This window comes from Quercus lobata, chromosome 1 (genome assembly GCF_001633185.2).
Source record: "Quercus lobata isolate SW786 chromosome 1, ValleyOak3.0 Primary Assembly, whole genome shotgun sequence".
NCBI lineage: Eukaryota > Viridiplantae > Streptophyta > Magnoliopsida > Fagales > Fagaceae > Quercus > Quercus lobata.
The window spans coordinates 9,668,872-9,693,661 of NC_044904.1; the positions used below are offsets into that span (position 1 = coordinate 9,668,872).

Consider the following 24,790-nt stretch of genomic DNA (forward strand, 5'->3'; position numbering starts at 1 on the left):
GATTTTGTTTTGTACAATATTCATTTATGATTTTTTTGAGTGTGATTTTCTTGTGTTTTTGTGTTTGATCTTCTGGGTTTGTACTATTTTTTCTGGGTTGTGCTCTTCTATGTTCTTAATAAAGAGGTGTTAGATCTAAATTCATGTGTTTTTTATTTTAATTCTTTTTTTTAATTGATCAATTAAAATTTTAAATTCTAAGCTGACATGGATCTGATGTGGCATTTATTAAATAACAAATAAATTTTTTTAATATTATTTTAATATCCACATCATCATTTACTGTGCTAATAGTACATTTCGTTTGCCACATTAGCAATTTCCGTTAAGTGAGTAACGGTAAGGACTAAAATGGTACGTGTTTTTCATTTTAGGGACTAAAAAGGGTAAAATGAAAATGTAGGGACCAAAATAGAAATTGACCCAAAATGTAGGGACTAAAAATGCATTTACACCTTGATTAATTAGCCAAGTTTATTAATTAATCAAATTAACATGCAATGTACGTGGCAGCATAAACAAATCACCAATTAAACTAAGTATGCAATGGAAATTAAATTGATACGGTGATTTGTTTACAAATGGGGAAAACCTACATGGCAAAAACTCCACCGAGTGATTTTAAGGTCATCACTCCTGAGAATTTACTATTATCAAAACAAGCAGTTACAAGTAAAGGAATCCCAGTACCTTATACCAACTTACAGTTGAACCCTTACGTCAATACCCAATTGGACTTGTTCTGTAGTGACAATCTCTTATTTTCAATGTACGGCTCCCAGTACGTGACTAACCAATTGAGCGGATCCTAGTACGCGACTTAATCACTAACTTGAGAAGGATGTTGGTTGCAAAATTTTTCAGTTCATCACACGATGAAGATCACGAAGTTGTTTGGTCACAAAACCCTACGGTATACAAACACAGCAGCTTCTTCAAGAGAAAGATGAACTAACGCAAACTAGGTTTTCGGTCATACTTTTTTTCACACTTATGGAATTGTGCTCTTGTGCAACTTATGTAACCTTTTACGGCCCTCAAAATAATCCTTATATATGTTTAGAGTTATGAGAAAAGAAAGCCCAAACATATACCTATGGATTAGATTGAAATCAGCTTTGAAAAACCGAATTTCATAAATCTCAATAGATAGCCATCTATCGAGCTAGCTATTGAGTCACGGGCTTCAACAGCTTTTAAACCTCTATAGATGCTAACTGTCGAGTTTTAAAATTTAGCACTTTCTCACTTGATTCTTGGACAGACTTGCATGGTTTTAACAATTGAACTTGAAACTTTGTTTCTTGAAACATTAAACACATCCTAGATCTACCCAATTACAAGTAAAGTGCGTTTTGTCAAAAGATTAGCCAGTTACATAAAATGTTGACATATGTTCCTAACATCAAATCACATATGTCCTAATAGAATCAACCTTACTAAATTTCCTGGAATCACCAAACTTATTATTGAATGTGATGCCACTGAAGCTGTAAAGCTTCTCTCTAGCAACTCATATTCTAATAGGTTGTTTAACCCGATTTCGAATGATTATAGGAGTTCTCTTTGGGCTTTCCAGGAAATCAAGATTCAACACTGTTTTAGGGAGGCTAACAAAGCTGTAGATCTTCTTACTAAAGTTGGCTGCCACCAAGCTACTCCCTTTTTGGCTTATTTTTATCCCCCTAATAATGTAATAGTTAAGCCCTGTTTGGTACATGAGTTTAAACACATATTTTCAGTTTTTAAATAATATTACACATATTTTCACACATTTTTTTACTCACACGTATTTCCAAAAAAACTGAAAACTGTTGTTTAAACACACGTACCAAACGGACCTTATCTAACTCAAATTGCACTTCTGTTTGTACCACCTGCTTGGTTCGGTTTAACTCTATTATCTAATGCATTATCTTATCCTTTTAACCAAAAAAGAAGAAAAAAAAGAAGAGAAAACACATTTGTTGCGTTTTGCAATTGTAGCTCAAAGGTTGCCACACTGAAATGTAGGTTTCCATGTTTCTAGCCTAATAACGCACTTTTAGAAATTTTTACTAAACCCGCTTTTTTAGTTTTGGGTTGGCTAACACACTTTTTACTCTCAAAAAGCCAAATCAAACGGGCACTTAACATAGTTTGGATAAAACTTAGATAGAGTATTTTAGGTATAGTACACCGAAGATAGTGTACCTAAGTTTCGCCTAATTTGTTTCCAATAGATTAGGAGCCTATTTGACTTCTAGTTCCCTCCATTTTAGTATTTTTTTTTTTTTGTGAGAACTAAAAGAACTTTCCAATAAATTAGTAGCCTATTTGGCTTCTACCCTCTCTCTTTTGCTCTTATATAATTAACATTTAGATTTACCTAATTGCATCTATCACTTACCGGAATATTACAAAGTTCACTTACCAATTGAAATACTTAGACCAAGGAAAAAGAAGAAGAAGAAGAAGAAGAAGAAGAAAAACAAAATTAAGAAACATCTTCCCGCATAGTATTAATGGTTTTTGGTTGATTTTTCCAAACAAGGATACAATTTCACAAAAAAGAAAAAAGAAAGAAAAAAAAAAGAGAGAGGTAGTGTCCCTAAGTTTCGCCTAATTTGTTTCCAATTGATTAGGGGCCTATCTGACTTCTAGTTCTCTCCATTTTAGTATGTTTCCATTTTTATTTTTATTTTTATTTTGGAGAGAACTATAAGAATTTTCCAATAAATTAGTAGCCTATTTGGCTTCTACCCTCTCTCTTTTGCTCTTATATAATTAACATTTAGATTTACCTAACTGCACCTATCACTTACCGGAGAATTACAAAGTTCACTTACCCATTGAAGTACTTAGACCAAGAAAGATTAAGAAACATCTTCCTGCATAGTATTAATGATTTTTGGATGATTTTTCCAAACAAGGTTACAAATTCACACAAAAAAAAGGAAAGAAAAAAAAAGAGATTAATTTCCACAAACCTAATGAACTTAAGGTAGTGTACCTAAGTTTCGCCTAATTTGTTTTCAATTTATTAGGAGCCTATTTGACTTCTAGTTCCCTCCATTTTAGTATGTTTCCTTCTTTTTTTTTTTGGAGAGAACTGTAAGAACTTTCCAATAAATTAGTAGCCTATTTGGCTTCTACCCTCTCTCTTTTGCTCTTACATAATTAACATTCAGATTTACCTAATTGCACCTATCACTTACCAGAGAATTACAAAGTTCATTTACCAATTGAAGTACTTAGACCAAGAAAAAAGAAGAAGAAGAGGAAGAAAAACAAAATTAAGGAACATCTTCCTGCATAGTATTTACGGTTTTTGGTTGATTTTTTCAAACAAGATTACAATTTCACAAAAAATAAAAGAAAAAAAAAGAGATTAATTTCCACAAACCTAATGAGCCTATGAAATCAAAGCTTCAACTATTGCAGTCTCATGTATGAGCACTGTGAGTATAAAACTCTAATTTAAAGAATTAACCCGTAAAATGAACCATCTCCATTAATTGTCAGTTGATATTTACACCAAAGAGCCTAAAACCTTTGTCATCCACTTTTTGAATTGGATCCAGTACACTCAAAATCTTCTCTTCCTTGAATTTTTTGTCATCCTCATCCATTTTATAGGTGAACATTTTCCCCAAATTTAAATCCAATTCCAGCTGAACTTCATTCACCCCCTCAACCAAACAATTCTTGCTCTCTCCCCCATTATAGATTACATCAATTAAACAAAATGTTTCACCCTCTTTTGCCTTTTCACCACGTTCACAACTATAAAATGTGATAATATCATTTGCCTTCAATTTTTTCTCCTTCACAAATCTATTCCAACCTCTTGTGAACACAAAACTTTGGCTACTCCTCCAATAACAATATCGAAATTTCCATGACTTCATTAACTTGTCATAAAATACTAACTCAATGTCATCGACACCATTACCATCACCAGCAGCAGCAGCAGCATTTTCTTCCATACTTTCACAAATGTAAGGAAAGTATCTCACAGCATATTTTTTTGGAATAACAAGTCTATTAAGCTTACCTACATCGCTTGGTGTCAATTCCTTTTGAAAAAGTTGGCTACATGAAAATTGTCCATCACCATGCACCTTTGTTTGCTTGAGACTAAATCCCATATCTTTGCTTTGAGATTGAGTACGTAAAAAAGCAGCAAATTTGGATGGATAAGAACCATCCCTGATCATATTTAGCACTGCTTCTGTGCTATAATGTTTTTGGAATTCAGGCTCCTGAGCTGTCCTTTCAGTCCATGGAAAATTTCTATGTGAATCCCCACTACGAAGCTTGATTGCCGCGCTATCATAAGCCATAGCGGCCTCCTTTTCAGATTTAAATGTCCCAAGCCAAATTCTCTGGTGATTGGCATATATCTGTGCACCCCAATGTCCATTCTGCTGAGGAACAACCCCTTTGAATTTCGCTAAGGAGAAGGCATTATTATTGTTTTCGTGTCTCATGCGCTTGCATCCAAGCAAAGTGTAGTAAGTGTTGTTTGAATCTGAAGTTTCTGCTGTTGCATTCATTTTATTGGCACTTGAAATCATGCTTGAAGCATCTTCTTCCATTGTAGAATGTAGAAGAAATTTGAATGCTAAATAAAGGCAAACAGAAAAGAAATATGAGACAAGAAAATCTAATGGAACCGGAAGAGAAGCAAGGTGGGATTTTAAGGCTGAGGGGGTATGAGAAGGATTTGAGGACAAATCAGAATGTTTCTGGGAGAAATTAAAGGAGAAGAAAATCTGGTAATGAAAGGTGTTCTGTTGCATCAACATGGCAGGTTCTGTATTTGGAAGGTGGAAAATGTTAAAGATTAAAACTAAAATCAGGTATGACAACCGAGTTAAAAACCATATATCACATTCTAGAGTAAACGAAATATTCTTATACGTGTAAAATGTAATTCCAAAATAGTTGGAACAATATTCATGAAGTGGCCTTGTCTTAATATAGGCAAAAGTTGATTAAAATTTTAAAACGAAGTTAACCCCATTTTGTTACATGTATATTCAATTCAGGTGTATGCAGGTTTCTTTGTATTTTTGGATATGTTTGCATCCTATCAACAACTACGGTTCCTGGCTCCCCGCTTCAAATAAGTGCTTATGGGTGAACTCAAAAAACTGAACACAACTGAATTCCTTTTTTTGGTCGGGGATTGATGGACAGAGCCTAAACCATGTTGACTTTAACCATGAATTCTATTACAATTTGGCCTGTAGCGAATCATCCTAAGACACTTATCCAACAAGCACCAAACCAGTCAAAATAAACAAAAAATGTGTTGAGCTGTAACATGTTATTGGTTACTTCACGTGTTGGCTTTTCCAAATACACAGTGTTGAATACAATAAAACTAAAATCTTAATTGTTGGGTGGTTCCGAAAAATTGTTTAGTAACAATTACATATGACAAAATTGTTTTACTTTTTATCCATCTTTCGTTTAAATAAATTATTTTAAAATTTTGGACTCAAGTATCTTGTTGTTCAAATTATATAGTTTAACCAAAGAGAAATGCTATATATCCACAACTACCTAACCTTTTCGGCAATTTATCAAAAATAAAATAAAATAAAATAAACTGCCTAACCTAAATTAGGTAAACTTGAGTTAATATTGGCGCTAATTTCTCTACTGCTTTTACTTCCTAACTGAGGAACGTTCAAAGGTCATTTCACCAACTGGCTGTACAGTCTGTGAGTCCGTGTGTCTTTATAACGCTACTCAATTGGGTCTTGTCCGCCATTATCGTTCACCATATTAATTGCCAGTTTGTCATAATGTTCTTTACAAAATCATATACACCATGTCACAAAAATAGAAGGTTCTTTACTACTCGTTTATACTTATGAGATTGAATGTTATATGAATGTGGTGTAAAACTTCGTTTATACTTATGAGATTGAATGTTATATGAATGTGGTGTAAAACACCTAAGTTTTACACCTTCCAATCTCAACATGCCATATTATCATATCACATATTAAAAAATAGGCAGAACTATACTCAATCAATTTTAATAATAATATGAAAATCCAATCCAATTAGGTGTGATAGGATGTACTAAGGAACATTTTAAGGTCATTTCACCAACTATTTGTACAGTCTGTGAGTCTGTATGGTGTTACTCAATTGGGTTTTGTCCACCATTATCGTTCACCATATTAATTGCCAGTTTGTCATAATGTTCTTTACAAATTCATATACAAAACGTCACATTAATAGAAGGATCTTTACTATTGGGTTATACCTATTAGATTAAATTCCATAAGGATGTAATATAAAACCCAAGTTTTACACCCTCTAATCTCAATATGCCACATCATCAATCACATATTAAAGAATAAGCACAATCACGCTCAATCAATTCTAATACTCATATGAAAATCCAACTCAATTGAGAGTTTATTGAGATATTATTAGGCGTGGTAGGATATATTGAGTTTTAAGTGAAAAACTGATATGATAATCTCTTATGAATGGTGTAAAACATGGGTACTATAACTCATCCTTACCAAATTCAGACTCTGTACTTATACATATATACTACAAATAAGGGTCCCAATTTTATACTAACGATAATGGATTTTTATTAGAAAAACACTGGGAGAATAGAAATCCTTTTATCTCATATATTATACGGACACCCTACCTAATTGTCAAGTTTATAGTTTTAATTTTTAATTTTTTATAATTCAATAATTGGGAGAAAGAAGCTTTGAACCTTATACATAATTGTTAGGATAGTTTACTATAGGTAGAACTATATTAACTGAAATTTAAGAAATTTTAAATTCTATTTAATTAAACTGAAATTCTATTAACCAAAAACTTAAAGCAATTTAAAATAAAATTCAGTCATAATTTTGTTTTTGACTATGATAAAACTTACACACTATATGCTTGCCCCAAGTGGTTCAATTTGGAAAATTAATTTGTTTTTGTAACATGATTTATTAATTATTAAGATAATTATTTTACTTTTAGGTGGAACTATTAAACTTTCAAGTACCTCATTGATCATTAAGATAGTTAATTAATATATTTTTTTATTTACATATATTTTTTTTATTAATCTATGCATCGCACAGGTACTCAACTAGCATATATATATGTGTGTGTGTGTAAAATAGTCAAAGTTTAAAATAAAAAAAAAAAAAAAATCAAACACGCGACATATGCTATACTTGATGGAGCATAAAATAAAACACTAAGTGTGTGATAAAAGATAATGGACATTCATAAAATTGGTTTAGTTATGATGTGAGGTGACTAACAAAAAATTGAAATTAAACCAATTATTTGAACAAAAAATTTTATCAAACAACAATTGAAATAGGTTCCACTGCTCCAAGACTCTAGTTACTTGATGTTATGATATGCAACACATCCCTTATGGCCTGTTTGGAAGTTTAGAGAGGGAGGAGAGTAGAGGGGGAGTGGAGGGGAGGAGAGTAGTAGAGGGGAATGGTTATTCTCCACCTTGTTTGGATGTTTTTAAAATTAGTAAGGGGGAAGAGAGTAATTAGCTCTTCCTTTTATTTGGATGTTTTAAAAATTAGGATGGAAATGAGAGGAAATGATTTAAATAGACAAATTTACCCTTATTTGAAAATGGACTTGCAATATTGGTCTATGATTAATTTGTTAGATTAAATAATTATTTAATTAACATTCTCATTCCATCAAATACCACTAATAAAAGTATAAAACTACTATTAACTATTATAAAATAATTTTTATTACCTCAAAAAAATTATAATAAAAAGTAAAAATAAATTTTCTTTATTTATGGAAAATTTTCAAGAAGCTTCACATAGGAAGCAACCACAACCCAAACTGATCAAACGAAAACCCTAACATCATGTCTGCCATGGCATCGATGCCGCTGTCTTATGCCCCCGATCAATGGCCAGTTTTTGTGCAGAATTCTGACGCCAACGACGAAAGTATCAGACGCCACGTACTTTTTGATCCCTATGCCTTTCAAGAGCGAGTACCACGAGATGTTGAACTGGTGGGACCCATTTATCGTCTTGGTCATCGAGGTCTATGTCGTCATGGTCAGAGTCGAGCAAGACAAAGAAGATGAGGACGAATTCGCCAACGTGGACTCGCAACACAGAAATATCGGCCTCGAATTAGGGTTTTCCCTGAAAACTCGTCCCATTTTTTTTTTCACTGCGATGCAAGGATCGTGATCTCGAAGCTCAATTTGAGGGGAAATAGAGTTGTTATGAGTTTTTTCTCTCGGGAAAGTAAGGTGTTTGGTTGGTGAGAAAATCTAGGGTTTGATCGATTTGTGTGGCTATATATGTTTCTCGAAGCTTCAATTTTTAGAGAGAGAGACAATGGGTTGAAGGGTGACTCTAAAATTTGGGAATGGACTTTCCTTTTAGTAAGTTGTGAATTCATTTTTATGTTTATTTTTATTTTTTTCATTCACCTTAAATTTTCTCAGGAAACAAACAAAGATTATTTATATAATAAGTTTGCAATTTTGTCAATTTAGAAAGGGTAAATTGGGAAATTCATTTGGTCAATAATTTATCTATTCTACTCTCCCTCCAAATCTCTCCATTTTGGGGAAATTAAAAATGAGAGGTTAGAGGTAGTTGAAACCCCTCCTCCTCTTTCCTTTAAAATCTTCTAAATAAGGTAATTGAATTACTCTCTTTCCATTTACTCTACTCCCCCTCCTTTTTTAAACTTCCAAACAGGCCATTAAGGTGGGAAACCGAGAATACAGAATATTTCCTTTATCACTCTTTTCATTTTCATCTTTTTTCTTGTCCATCTATTCAAATATTCTAGGTTTCAAAGCAAACAACATTGCAAATGAACCTCTTTTTATTTTATTTTTTTTTCCTGTCAATAGTTTAGGAATCATCGACATATGATTATAATTTCCTTATATCTATAATATAAATATATATATTTATTTATTTATAAAATTTTTATATGGCTTGATTGTACAAAAGCAGACCTTAAAATTCTTGTTCATAAATATGGTAATTTGCCTCTCTTTTCTTTTTTCTTTTTTTGATAAGAATTTGCCTCTTTTTCGATCAGTCATCAAATGGATTACTTATCAAAGAGCATGTTTAATTAAAGTATAAGCATTATTTTTTGGAGAAACAATTAAAAGTAGAAGTATGAAATGATATACTTAATACAATATAATCATTTAATCATCATCATCATTATTATTGCCCTTCACTTAATGCAAGAGTTCAATTTTCTTTCCAAAACTTTTAATGATCAAATCTTCCAATTAAAATACAGAAAGATGTATGGAATTAATGTTCAAACATATACATACACAACAAAGTGTAAAGAACATCCGAGTTTATAGCTTATTCCAGATTTTTACTATAATAATACTAGTATAATACTAACTCATCACTTGAGACTCCCGAATCATATAAAACTCTTACTTCTTATCATTTAATTAAATAAATAATAATTAAATTAATTCATCTAATTATTTTAATATTAATATGGACCAATAAAATCTTAGAGAAATTAATAAGATAATTTATATATATATATTTAGTGCAATAATAATTGATGATAGTTTTACCATATAGAAACTATCCGCGGACACGTGCCCCAATTTTTAAATCTCAAAGACCTATTCTCCGTTGAGAAATAGTAGGGGGAGAGAAAAATCTGATTACAAATCATATATACCCAATAAAATGGTACAAGCTCTAGATTGCGATGACTAATGAGTAATGACCCTCCACAATTTTTTTTTTATTATTATCAGACCCTGCACAAATATTTGATACGAATCAAAATTCTACTTCTTAATCTCACTTAGAGCAGAGGGTAGTGTAGTACAAATAAACCACAGCTTTGTATTCCTCGCAGCTTACGATTAGGAATTGTAAACTAGTTTGGTCCTAGAAAAATTGAAGGAGCTTATTTAGGAGTAAGTTATGGAACAGAACGCTGACTAATTAATATGTGAGTGATACTCACTTTGATTATATAAGTGTTCCATTGTTACAGTGTGACATACATGTTTTTTTTCTCTCTCTTCCCTTCTCTCTCTCAAGTCCATAGATTATTATGCTTAATTATACGTATGAGCTACAAGTCAAGAAGTGAGAGAAGGGTTTGTAAAGGACATTGATTGTTTGTAGGGGTTGTGAGTTTGAGAGAATTGCTTTGCTGATCAGTTTAACAGGTTTACTTTTCCACCATAAATGACAAAAGGATTCAACGGGTTTTCTAGTTTTCAAGGAAAGCGAGTGATTTCACAGGCTGCATTGCCAATTGTAATTGGCGACACAAGTTCTTCACCATCACCGGAATTCGGTACAATTCCGGAACAAGTTACTTTGGCCTTGGTTAAATTCCGTAAAAGGTTGGTGATATCTAGAATTTGATTAATGCTAAGGATATAAAATTTTAATTTTAATTTTTTTTCATTATTGCTGTGTGATAAGTTGTTATCGGAGCAACATTACTAATACTATTTTTCCCCTAGACCAAAACTTTAGATTGTTCTCTAGCTAATTGTTTTGTTTTCTTTAGATTGCTTTCACCTATGATATTTCACATTATATTTGTTGTTGATTAATAACTAATTAATTTGACCTTTTGGTGGAATTAGAATTATGTTTCGGTATATCTGATGTCTACATATAATAATACAAACCATAACCATGCACTTCATATCTTAATTTGATTCTTTTTTCTTTAAAAAAATTTATTTTCCTATTTAAAAAACAGATCAATAAAGTAATGTGTGGGTCTAGCATAAAACTTTCATTCTAGCTTAATTCATTTTATTTTATTTTGTTCTTTAGTATTTTGTTGCCCAGTGATGCAAAATTTTTTTTGGGTAGAAGCCTTTGCTTTCTTATGATCTTTTCTAGTAAGTTCTAGGTTTACAAGTTTGCCAAATTTATAGCATGAGCCATTGAATCACATCCTTATCTCTATTTGCTTTTGGCTTATTATATTCACATATTTAAGTTTTATTTTTTATTTTTTAGAATCATGCCGGAAAGGCTTTATTGATAATCAAAATTTAAAGATACATCGCGAAGAACAAAATATAGAACATCTTTTGTTTCAATTTGTTGCTTAATTTGTATATTTATACATTTTTTGCTAATGAAAGTATCCAAATGTTTAACCTTTTGTGATTTAGGTATTGATTTGTATCATTCAATCAAGTTATATTTGGTGTAGTAATTCATGTTACACCACTCAATAAAATTTTTTTGGATTAAAATTTTTTTTTTTTTAAAAATTGTGATTGGATCATAGGTTCTCATTTTTCTTAACAATTTTCATGCTCAAAAAATGGTATTTATTATAGAATCCATAAACAAATGTAGGTATTGATTTGTATCATTCGATCAAGTTATATTTGGTGTAATAATTATTTTTTGATGTTACACCACCCAATAAAATTTTATTAGATTAATTTTTTTTTTTTAATTCTGCTATTGGATCATAAGTTTTCATTCTTCTTATTAATAAAATTGCATCCTAATAAAATGTTATTTTTTATAGAATCCATAAACAAACGTTTTATGTGTGTGTTTATACATATAGTTTTTTTTTTTTTTTTTTTTTGGGTTGCTTTGTTTGATGATAATGATGCTTAACAACATGCCTGAGATAGGAAAGTTGCATTAAGCTTCATATTTCAATCTCTAGATTTGTCCAGATGAATTGTATTGACTAAAGATAATAGATATTTGTAACAATGATTTGTCCACATTAATGTTGGTATTTTCCTAGCCCCGAATTGAAACATAAAATATTTATATATAACACGAAAATTTAAAACCAGGGAAAAATGAATTTAATTTGGGGGCTCATAACTAATTACTTTATAAAAAGAGTAATTACAGCTGACTGCTGAAAGTAATTTCTTCTCACTGCAAACGTTGAATTGATGGAATAAAGACATTTTTCTTGGACATACCTAAAAAACTATTCATTAACTGCTCCTAATGCTTATTGATGAATTTTTTTTCTTTTTCACGGATAAGATCAATTCCCATGTAAATCCAATAAGTGGGAAAGGAGCAATTATCAGTTTGAGTGAAAACCAAAAACTTGGGAAAAATAGAGAGATAGATCAGAGAGAGAGAGAGAGATGATGTCAGTGTCACGTGGAAATAAAATCCCACTATCAAAAAAATTCATGGAAGAAATGACCTAGTTTGTGGCTTAGGCTCTTCCGACTGACCTTTCTTTCATTTTGTTCCACAAATACTTTTTTCCATTTAATATATATCTTTGAATAAAAACGAAATAAATAAAACTGTGCTGTTGAGTAAATAGCTAGGATATAGTTAGTTTGAAAATGACTTGCCCTTCCTGTACATACTTTCACACTTTCTCATTTCCTATAAATTGAACACATTCACCCTCCATTTTTAGCAACCATCTCCTTAACAAATACTGTGCTTTGCAATCTTCTTCTTCTTCATCTTCAAATTCAAATTTATCTTCTATATACTCTTTGGTAAGTTCTATTACGTGAGCATGCATTATATTTTGTTAAACTTCATTGAGTTGGAAATATAATTTGCAAGAGCCTCATCTTTTTCCATCCCAAATTGTATTTAATAACTACTTTAAATGTTTAATAAATCATCTTGTTCATGTTTTTGTTTTTCTTCTTCTCTCTTTGTTCTTTTATAATAGTAATAAATTAGGCACGTATAACATTTTAAAAGTCTTTTGTTGTATTTCTTGCTTAGTAAGGTGTTGAAATCATGTTGAAATCTTGGGTACCTTTTAAGTTCGCTTTAAGAAATTCAGTAGTTATAGTCACAAAGTTATTATGATTCTGTCCATGTCTAATTAATATTTTGATGTGTTGCAGAAGAAACCCTGAAGGGCAGCCATGGGTTCACTTAACTTCACCAATGAAACTGCGCTAAAGGTTAGGAAACTACTATTCAAGTGAAAGTTTCACAAATAGAAAATATTTTTCTAGGTTCAATGGAAAATTTTTCAAAAGTCAAGTGGTTGGAGCTATATATGGTCTAAATGGTCTGTATTTGAAATTGAATGGATATGCACACTTTGGTCTAGCTAGGGAGTGAGTTGAGGGCGTTGTATACATTGGCCTACGACCATGGCACTACTTATGATTTGACTATTAAATATGATATAATATTTAATTCATGAAAAAATGTGATTTAACTATCAAATATGACGTAATATTTAATCCATGACAAACAAATTTAATATGCCGCCAATCAATTACTTGGGTTCCTTTTCTTGTGGTCTGATTAGCTTTGGCCATGCAATTATTTTGACTCCATATTTTCTTACTTTAGTTGTCCCTACTCGATAAAGTAAATGACATTTTGTATTATTTAGATATTGATATTATGTGTCAAGCAATATCATATTTTTGTGATCCTCCGGAAATTTTCTTTTGTTCGGTCAAATATGATAATTTCTTTTTAATTACAATCTTATCCTTTGAAATCCTAAATTTTCACTTCCCTTATTTATCAATTTGCCAATTTGATATATTTTATCATTTTTATTCTAACAGGATAGAGAAGATAATTGTAACTTTGGAGAGGCAGAAGTTGTGGCCAAAAACTTCAATCAGAAAGAAGAAAAGGTGACTAGCACAGGAGGGTGGAAATACACATGCATCTTGCTAGGTATCAATGAATCACCTATATAGGTTCTATTAACTATTAATTATTAATATTTATTATATTCTCCACCCCATTTTTTTTTTAAATGTTCATAACGTCGTATTGATTTTTTTTTTTTCTTTTCTTTTCTTCTACTTGGTTAATATGGAATAGCAAATCAAGGTTTAGCAACACTAGCTTTCTTTGGTGTTGGAGTGAACTTGGTTTTGTTCTTAACTAGAGTTCTTGATCAAGAAAATGCCACTGCCGCCAACAATGTTAGCAAATGGACTGGAACTGTATATTTGTTCTCTCTTGTGGGAGCATTCCTCAGTGATTCATATTGGGGCCGTTACTTAACCTGTGCAATTTTTCAGATCATTCTTGTTTTGGTAATTAATATATCATCTTCCATTATATTTTTTAAACTTTTATTAGTGCATTATTAAAAAAATTTGTGCTAAACAAAAATTTATTTTATCTATCATTAGGGTTTGGTGCTATTATCCCTCACTTCTTGGCTTTTCTTGATCAAACCGAATGGTTGTGGTGATGGAAAAATGGATTGCATGCCCACATCTCCAATGGGCATAGACATTTTTTACTTATCTATATATTTAGTAGCCTTAGGATATGGAGGTCATCAACCAACCCTAGCAACATTTGGAGCAGACCAATTTGATGAGGCAAACCCTAAACAAAAGAAATCGAAAGCAGCTTTCTTTGCCTGTTTTTACTTTGCACTCAATGTAGGGTCTCTTTTCTCAAACACCATTTTGGTCTACTATGAGGACAATGGGATGTGGACACTTGGCTTTTTGGTATCCTTAGGTTCAGCTATCGTTGGCTTATTGTCATTTTTTATCGGAACCCCTAAATACCGATATGTACAACCATCTGGCAACCCTTTGCCACGTGTTGCTCAGGTATTTGTGGCTGCAACTAAGAAATGGAACATTGTTCCAGCCAGTCCAAATGATCTATATGAATTGGAAGGACCAGAGTCTGCAATTAAAGGGTGTAGAAAGATTCTTCATAGCAGTGAGTTTGAGTAAGTATATATATTGAAAATGACTTTTTCCTTGCTTTTGCGTATCCATCGTGACCATGTATCTAGGCTAGTATTAATTTGTTTGTTTTGTTAATACCATTTTGCTTAGTGAATGCCAACTTGATTATTGCATGGGCTATATGTCTATCCTGTAGTTAATTTAAATTACTAATTGATTTATTAATTTTGGTCCGTAACATACTTATCTATTTCTTGAAATTTTTCAGATTTTTGGACAAGGCAGCAACAGTAACACAGAATGATGTTAATGGTCCAAAAAATCCATGGAGGCTTTGCACTGTGACTCAAGTTGAAGAAGCAAAATGTGTTATGAAAATGCTACCCATTTGGCTATGCACAATAATCTACTCAGTCGTATTCACTCAAATGGCTTCCCTCTTTGTTGAGCAAGGCGATGTGATGAAAACAAAATTTGGAGAGTTTCACCTCCCAGCGGCTAGTATGTCTGCCTTTGATATCTGCAGTGTACTTATTTGCACAGGACTTTATAGCCAAATCCTTGTTCCCTTTGTTGGAAAACTAAGTGGTAATCCCAGGGGCTTAACGGGGCTTCAAAGAATGGGTGTTGGACTCATTATTGGAATGTTGGCAATGTTTGCAGCTGGTGCCACTGAGATCCAAAGACTTAAATATGTGATCCCTGGTGAGAAGAGTAGCTCCTTAAGCATATTTTGGCAAATTCCACAGTATGTTCTTGTTGGTGCTTCTGAAGTATTTATGTATGTTGGTCAATTGGAATTCTTTAATGAACAAGCTCCAGATGGTATCAAAAGCTTTGGCAGCTCGCTTTGCATGGCTTCAATTTCTCTTGGAAACTATGTTAGTAGCATGTTGGTTAACATGGTCATGAAAATCACTACAAAAGGCAACAACCCTGGTTGGATACCAAATAACTTGAACACAGGCCACATGGACAGGTTTTACTTTCTTATTGCAGTTCTCACGGCTTTTGACTTTGTGATTTACTTGTTTTTGGCTAAGTGGTACAAAGGCATCAACCTTGAGGACAGTGAGAAGGAAATTCAAAAAGAAGGACCAGGACATGAATTGCTCAACAAAGTTTAGACTTTTTCTCTTTCTTATCAGTCAAATGCTTTTTTTTTTTTTTAAATGTTATTTTGAGGTCTATTGGTTCTATCGTGACTTTTAGAATGGACATTATCACAAGAAGGAAGCATGATCTTTGTTGGTGACATTTGATGGAAAAAAAGGGTTGTTACAAGGGATGATTGCTTTCTTATTTATTATGGTAGGATTTCAGTGAGATAAGGTTGACCACATTAGGTAATGTCACGTGTGATTTTGAATTTTATGGTTTTATCAATGGTGTCCCATATATTGTAAATGTCAAAAATAAATGAACATCTCCTTTTCAATTACCTTACACTTTTGAATACACTCTACTTAATCAGTTACACTAAATGAGCATTTGGTTTACCGTGATATTACGTTACATTGCAATATTATATTACATTGTTATATTACATTATTATAATTTTACATTAATGTAATCTCAATATAATAATATAACATTATATTGTTTAGGAAGTTAATAAGATTAAGGTGGTATAATATATTTTGTAATTTTAAATTACAGTAATGTTAAAAAAAAATAAAAAAAACAAAAAATTTTAATGTTATATCATCGTAATGTGTATTACATCAATGGTACATCACAACAAATCAAACACTCCCTAAGTAAGATGAGATATTTATAGTCAAATTCTCCCTATAAACAAAAGTGAGTAATACAATTAAATTCCTTTGGAAGAAGAAAAAAAAGTAATACTATTGGATTATTGACTAAGTTAGCTATCAAGTAACTAAAATGTTTCTCAAAAAAAAAAAAAAAAAAAAAAAAAAAAAACTAAAATGTCATGTGGCCCCGAGTCATTAAACCACCCAACTTAATTAGGGTGGTTTTTATTATTATTAGTTTTTGTGAGAATCTAGGGTGTGTTGCAATGATAATACGATTTTCATATATATATAAATATATATATATATATATATATATTTGAAAAAAAATAGTATTGAAAATTTCCCTTTTCTTTTCGTTTTTTGTTTAATTATTGAGCCAAGGCCATTTGCTTTATTCGATTGTCATAATTAATCTTATGTTGAATTAAATATATTTCCGATAAGTTAAAATCATCTCAATCTACTTCACTCGCAAAAACCCCAGGTTAAGGAGTAAAATACTAAAATCCCACTATATTTTTTTATATAAATGATTGTTAAACAACAAAGCAACATTTGGCCAATGAACTTATGGTTCAATGACACTTGCACCATTCTTGTAAGGATTAGTGCTAGGGGTTGATGAATAGCCTACTTTACACTTAACCACAAAAGAAAAGGAGCAAATTCGGATTTTTTGTACAAAAATGATTGAGAAGTCCTTATGATAGTTTGAAAAATTACAAGAAAAATGGTTGTTTTAACTCAGGGTGCAAATTTTCAATAATTTTGTAGTTCAACTTACATTTACTGGTGTTTAATTTTAATAGAAATATCTATAATTCAAATTCTTTCTTTTCATTATTGTAAGGACACGATTCGTGACGAACCGTAACAGTGTTGGGTTCGTATGTGAAATGGCCCAAACAATATCATTTGTAGAGCGTGGGTTTGAAAGGCTAGGCCTTGGTCACCAGGAGGTGGGTTTTTCGTGGTGTTCATGCATGGTTCAGTTTTCTTCACCCCTGGAGTTTTTCTCCTGGAGGTGGGCTGGGAGGCTCTGGTTTTTGGCCATTTTTCCCAGCCTCCTCTTTAGATTGCTTATTTTTCCTTTTATACTAGCCTGCGTTCACTGTCCTTCGTCCACGTATAGAGTCAACTTTTCCAAGACTGATACTTGTCCCATCAGCCCATACCCAAAGTCGTTGGGGGTGGTTGTAAAAGTCGAAGAATACGGCTCTGTCAAGTTCAGAGTATTGAATGGCAGTAAGGGCAGCTTTCCCTGGATATTTTAGATTTTTCTTCCAAGTTTTGGTCCTATACCGTTTTTACCCCTCTTCCCGGTGGGACTTTGGGTCTGCTGAGGACTGAACTGTCCTCGACTGTATCCCAAGGCTATCTTGTGCTTTATATTATCAAGTTTGGGCCATAGTCCTCCTCGGTTTGGGCCTTTGGACTCCCCACGGGTAAATGGGTCTGGCCTATAAATTATTTGGGCCCCACAATAGCCCCTCAAAACCCTGCTGTCCAACCTCTTGGTTGGAAATGGGGGTTTTGGTAACACCGAGTATTTATTATGGCTCATTTAATTCGGCCTTTTCACTAATGCTGGCGGTTCTCCATCTGCCCAGGAAATGCACCGGTCTACGAGACATTCTTTTGATTTTACTCCTGATGCGTTTTCGCCGTTTGGTTATCCAAAACGCGCTTTTAATGGTTTCTATTTACGAGACTTATTTAAATTCGACGGTTTGTTTGATGAGGTAGGGAAGTGGAACGGATACATCCTTGTTTACAGATTCTTTTGGAAACCTGGACGAATTTAATACCTTCCGTTTTGTCCTTCCTATAAGAAGACAAGTAGGAGGCTATCGCTCTCGTACAGAGACCCTTTTTATCCTTCTGAGATCTGAAATTCTTAGCCTCCCTTAACGTTTACTTTACCCACTAGTTATACGCTAAATCATAATACGTTTACCATAACAACGAGTAATGAAGGAACCATACCCCCCCCCCCGTGAACACCACGTTCCAATAAAGTTCGTAATGGCTCGGTCAGGGCAGGGATGGCGAAGACTCAAGATCTATCTCACCTTCCTTTCAGCCAAAATCCGAAGCAGGGACTCGTCACGTCAAACTTTCGGCGTGACTGAGTCGAGGACACCCATCATCAGTACCAACCGCTCTCTCATGAGCATACCTAACATGGCACCAGTGTGTTAGGAGTCAGGACTGAGGCAGGGACTAAGTGCCTCTACTTCTTCCTCTCTTCGTTCACTGGTGTCTCCTTTTACCTCTCTTTCTTCTTCTTTCCACCACCAGATCCATCCTGGTACTTTTCCTTCTCCCTCTTTTACTCCTTTTTCTTTCTTTTCATCTCTTCTCTCTTCTTCTCCTCCTTCATTTCATTCATCTCCTCCATCTTCTTCATTCATGTCCTCCATCTTCTTCTGAAGAAGGTCCTTCTCTCAATATGGGCGCTACTGAGGCAGAGTTTGGAAGGACTTCGGAGACGAATTTAAAAAGAGACCTGACTGTTTACTTAATGTATTGTTTTTATTTTTTATTTTTTTTTATTGTTTTGGCAATCCACCTTTTGTATAGGCTTGTTTAAGCCCCTCTTTGTACGTTGTAATACATCTTTATATTAATGAAAATTGTTATCACTTTATTTCACATACTCTATCTCTATATTTCCGAAATGATAACGCAATGAATAGACATACAATCTTGTGAAACTTTTTTTTTTTATTTTTAAACTGTGGCCGACGTCTAGGACCAAAGTCCCAGTTAATAGAAAGACCTTGCTCTGTGTTTATAAAAACAATTCGGCTTAATAATATTGAATCAAACAAATGATACTTAGGGCTGAAACTCCCACTAGGCAGGAAAAGAAAGGACATTATGATGGGTCTACTGAGTCGGCCTGGCACCATACCGCCGACCTTAGAGTACAATACTTGGGGCCATAATCCCTTATCTAAGAGAAAAGCGCTATTATGTATTTACAAGTGCTGTTCGGCATAGTAATATAGCATTTGAATCAATGACACTTAGGGCCAAAATGCTTGCTAAGAAAAAGATATCACCATAACTTTAATGGAGTTGTTTGGCACAACAATGCCGACCTGTGAAAAATGATACTTACCCCAAAACTAGCCGAGATGATAGCTCAATGCTCAATGCGGTATAGGAAGTAACCATCCGAGGACATATCACCCGCAAAAAGAACAGCCCCCCTAGGCTACTGAATAGTGACGCGTTTCAACATCTTCTTAACACTCCTATTAGCATTAACCTTTTACAGTTTTTGAACCGAGGATTGAGTAACTTAGAATTGTTATTAAGTAGCCAACCTTACAAAACTCAATCTTTTTCTCATCCAAGTAGTTGGTTTCCCCATAGACTTGAGTCCGAGGACCATGCAATGCCTTGATTCTGTCCAAAACCCAGTTTTCTCATCCAAGTAGTTGGTTTCCCCATAGGCTTGAGTCCGAGGACCATGCAATGCCTTGGTTCTGTCCGGTTCTGTCCAAAACCTAGTTTTCTCATCCAAGTAGTTGGTTTCCCCATAGGCTTGAGTCCGAGGACCATACAATGCCTTGGTTCTGTCCAAAACCTAGTTTTCTCATCCAAGTAGTTGGTTTCCCCATAGGCTTGAGTCCGAGGACCATGCAATGTCTTGGTTCTGTCCAAAACCCAGTTTTCTCATCCAAGTAGTTGGTTTCCCCATAGGCCTGAGTCCGAGGACCATGCAATGCCTTAGTTCTGTCCAAAACCTAGTTTTCTCATCCAAGTAGTTGGTTTCCCCATAGGCTTGAGTCCGAGGACCATGTAATGCCTTGGTTCTGTCCAAAACCGAGTTTTCTCATCCAAGTAGTTGGTTTCCCCATAGGCTTGAGTCCGAGGACCATGCAATGCCTTAGTTCTGTCCAAAACCCAGTTTTCTCATCCAAGTAATTGGTTTCCCCATAGGTTTGAGTCCAAGGACCATGCAATGCCTTGGTTCTGTTCAAAACTTAGTTTTCTCATCCAAGTAGTTGGTTTCCCCATAGGCTTGAGTCTGAGGACCATGCAATGCCTTGGTTCTGTCCAAAACCCAGTTTTCCCATCCAAGTAGTTGGTTTTCCTATAGGCTTGAGTCCGAGGACCATGCAATGCCTTGGTTTTGTCCAAAACCTAATTTTCTCATCCAAGTAGTTGGTTTCCCCATAGGCTTGAGTCCGAGGACCATGCAATGCCTTGGTTCTGTCCAAAACCTAGTTTTCTCATCCAAGTAGTTGGTTTCCCCATAGGCCTGAGTTCGAGGACCATGCAATGCCTTGGTTTTGTCCAAAACCTAGTTTTCTCATCCAAGTAGTTGGTTTCCCCATAGGCCTGAGTCCAAGGACCATGCAATGCCTTGGTTCTGTCCAAAACCTAGTTTTCTCATCCAAGTAGTTGGTTTCCCCATAGGCCTGAGTCCGAGGACCATGCAATGCCTTGGTTCTGTCCAAAACCTAGTTTTCTCATCCAAGTAGTTGGTTTCCCCATAGGCCTGAGTCTGAGGACCATGCAATGCCTTGGTTCTGTCCAAAACCCAGTTTTCTCATCCAAGTAGTTGGTTTCCCTATAGGCTTGAGTCCAAGGACCATGCAATGCCTTGGTTCTGTCCAAAACCTAGTTTTCTCATCCAAGTAGTTGGTTTCCCCATAGGCCTGAGTCCGAGGACCATGCAATGCCTTGGTTCTGTCAAAAACCTAGTTTTCTCATCCAAGTAGTTGGTTTCCCCATAGGCTTGAGTTCGAGGACCATGCAATACCTTGGTTCTGTCCAAAACCCAGTTTTCTCATCCAAGTAGTTGGTTTCCCCATAGGCTTGAGTCCGAGGACCATGCAATGCCTTGATTCTGTCCAAAACCCAGTTTTCTCATCCAAGTAGTTGGTTTCCCCATAGGCTTGAGTCCGAGGACCATGCAGTGCCTTGGTTCTGTCCAAAACCTAGTTTTCTCATCCAAGTAGTTGGTTTCCACATAGGCTTGAGTCCGAGGACCATGCAATGCCTTGGTTTTGTCCAAAACCCAGTTTTCTCATCCAAGTAGTTGGTTTCCCCATAGGCTTGAGTTCGAGGACCATGCAATGCCTTGGTTCTGTCCAAAACCTAGTTTTCTTTTTGCGTTGGACCTTGGCTTTAGGGGAGTTAGCTCCTCGGCCAAGCCCCTAGAATTATCCGTGCGATTAACGCTTCCAAGCGTAGCCCCTAGTCAAGAAGCATAGCCCCTAGCGGAACTTTACTCTAAAACTCTATAACCAGTTGTGAGAAATGACAAAAGAACTCTCTCGACCTACCGCCTATGCCAACACACAAGTCTTCCCCACAGACGGCGCCAATTGTAAGGACACGATTCGTGACGAACCGTAACAGTGTTGGGTTCGTACGTGAAATGGCCCAAACAATATCATTTGTAGAGCGTGGGTTTGAAAGGCTAGGCCTTGGTCACCAGGTGGTGGGTTTTTCGTGATGTTCATGCATGGTTCAGTTTTCTTCACCCCTGGAGTTTTTCTCCTGGAGGTGGGCTGGGAGACTCTGGTTTTTGGCCATTTTTCCCAGCCTCCTCTTTAGATTGCTTATTTTTCCTTTTATACTAGCCTGCGTTCACTGTCCTTCGTCCACGTATAGAGTCAACATTTCCAAGACTAATACTTGTCCCATCAGCCCATATCCAAAGTCGTTGGGGGTGGTTGTAAAAGTCGAAGAATACGGCTCTGTCAAGTTCAGAGTATTGAATGGCAGTAAGGGCAGCTTTCCCTGGATATTTTAGATTTTTCTTCCAAGTTTTGGTCCTATACCGTTTTTACCCCTCTTCCTGGTGGGACTTTGGGTCTGCTGAGGACTGAACTGTCCTCGGCTGTATCCCAAGGCTATCTTGTGCTTTATATTATCAAGCTTGGGCCATAGTCCTCTTCGGTTGGGCCTTTGGACTCCCCACGGGTAAATGGGCCTGGCCCATAAATTATTTGGGCCCCACAATTATAATTGTTGAATTTATAATTTTTGAAAAATAAACCTTAATTGCAAGTTTATCCTTACTTCAATTAATGTAAAACTTTTTAAAGCCTCATATTTTTAGATATAACTGAACTTTTACACAATTTATTTTTCAAGTAAAATAAACTTCATTCAAACATATATAATTATATACTAATAATTTTGTTACAAAAACAGATCATTAAAACATAAAATGGATTGTTATACATAAAAAGTAAGAGAGAGTAAAAAAAAATTGTGTCTTCTTGAGAAGTGAGGCCTTAGCCCAATGTCACAAAGAAATGGCACATGGAGGGACCTGTTTTCACTTCCCCGATATGAAAGGAAATGGCTGAGGCTGATATACCTAAAATTTTGTTGGCCTCAAATTGCTTTTCTTCCTAAAGTTAACAATTCGATCAAGGAGTCGACCAACCATACGTACAACCAGCACAAGGCACGTACAAGTTGTTCACTTGATGTGTGTGTGTGTCATATTTTGGCAACCACTAGCTACTTTCATGGGTTTTCACATCATGTCGGTACCTCATCGATTGATTTCGTGGGAAATGGACAGTTAAGGGCTTGTGTGTGTGTCACATTTTCATTGGGGAGTTTAAAATAATGTGAAAATTGGTTCACACAACTTTATTTGCTGTCCATATTATCCTTCACAGCAATGTTTAAGTATTGGTATTCAAAATGATATAAAATTGGTTTACGCAACTCTATTTGCAGTCTATATTATGTTTAGTAGTTAGGGGCGGCACCACCTTAAGGTCAGGGTGGTCCTGTCATATTTTCATTGGGGAGTTTAAAATAATGTGAAAATTGGTTCACGCAACTCTATTTGCTGTCCATATTATCCTTCACAGCAATGTTTAAGTATTGATATTCAAAATGATATAAAATTGGTTTACGCAACTCTATTTGCAGTTTATATTATGTTTAGTAGTCAGGGGCGGCGCCACCTTAAGGCCAGGGTGGTCCCAGGACCACCCTGACCTGAAATTTTTTTTTTTTTTATATATAATAATTTAAAAATTTTTATTTGTCTACCCTTTAAAAAATTTTTGGGAACACTTCATTTTTTTTTTTTAATAGCAATAAAATTAAATTTTGCTCTATAATTTGTTCTACATTCAGTGGATAAATGATTGCTTGGTTGTGTACATTGAAATTTTATGTTTGGTAGTCAGGGGCAGCGCCACCTTAAGGCCAGGGTGGTCTCAGGACCACCCTGACTTGAAATTTCTTTTTATATATAATAATTTAAAAATTTTTATTTGTCTACCCTTTAAAAAAATTTTGGGAACACTTCAGTTTTTTCTATATCAATAAAATTAAATTTTGCTCCATAATTTGTTCTACATTCAGTGGATAAATAATTGTTTGGTTGTATATATTAAAAGAGATGTAACTTGTAGCATTGATAATAAAACTATCATTCAACGATTTTAAAATATGAAAACTCGTAGAAGGCAATTGTAAACTTTATGTATTTACGTGTTTTTTTTATCGTTTTTGTTATCAATATATGAATTTCTCTTTTTATTAGATTGTATAATTCATGCTTCTTAAGAAACACCCTGAGAAAAATTCCTAGAACCGCCATTGTTGGTAGCAATGTTTAAATATTGGTGTACAAAATGATGTGAAAACTGGTTTATGTAACTCCATTTGTGGTTCATATTAATCGATACACCAATAAAAACTCATTAATTACGTTATTTTTCATATACAATTTTTAACCAAATTGTAAGAATAATGCCATATATATAATTTTTTTCACATTTTACTAGAACATTGAGTTGTTATTGATATTTATATAAATCCACATAATCTAACACTACTAACAATCTATCATATCCCAGTTTACAATTACAAAGGTTTGACCCTTTTGTAGTTGTACTTTGGTTATGTAATGTATTACAAACTCGGTTTAAAACACTATTATTATTTTCGTGTGTGTTTTAATAAATATTACTGTTTACTCAAAAAAAAAAAAAAACAATCTATCACATCAATAATTGTAAAAAACAACTACAAAAAAGTTATATTTGTAAACTTATTGAAATTGTAATGATAAATCAATCGGGATTAGCAGTGTTTAAGTATTGGTATTTAAAATGATGTGAAAATTGGTTTATCCAACTCCATTTGAGGTCCATATTAATCGATACACCAATAGAAACTCATTAATTACATTATTTTTCATATACAATTTTTAACCAAATTGTAAGAATAATGCTATATATATAATTTTTTTTCACAGCTTAGTAAAACATTGGGTTGTTATTGATTTTTATATAAATCCACATAATCTAACACTACTTAAAATCTATCACATCAATAATTGTAATAAACAACTATAAAA

At 34.0% G+C, this 24,790-nt stretch overlaps 2 protein-coding genes across 2 annotated transcripts; one reads left to right on the plus strand and one right to left on the minus strand.

The window, feature by feature from the left end:
* Positions 1 to 3,500: 3,500 nt before the first annotated feature.
* On the minus strand, positions 3,501 to 4,580 carry LOC115994811 (AP2/ERF and B3 domain-containing transcription factor At1g51120-like). The gene has a single exon (XM_031119087.1). The coding sequence runs from the start codon at positions 4,578 to 4,580 to the stop codon at positions 3,501 to 3,503; it is 1,080 nt and encodes a 359-aa protein (XP_030974947.1).
* Positions 4,581 to 10,064: 5,484 nt separating this feature from the next.
* Positions 10,065 to 16,111, plus strand: LOC115977642 (protein NRT1/ PTR FAMILY 7.1). The gene is made up of 6 exons (XM_031099638.1): positions 10,065 to 10,393; positions 12,881 to 12,940; positions 13,565 to 13,679; positions 13,830 to 14,047; positions 14,147 to 14,706; positions 14,934 to 16,111. Exons 2-6 carry the CDS (start codon positions 12,902 to 12,904, stop codon positions 15,790 to 15,792), a joined length of 1,791 nt encoding a protein of 596 aa, XP_030955498.1. The 5' UTR covers positions 10,065 to 10,393; positions 12,881 to 12,901; the 3' UTR covers positions 15,793 to 16,111.
* The last annotated feature ends 8,679 nt before the right edge of the window (positions 16,112 to 24,790 follow it).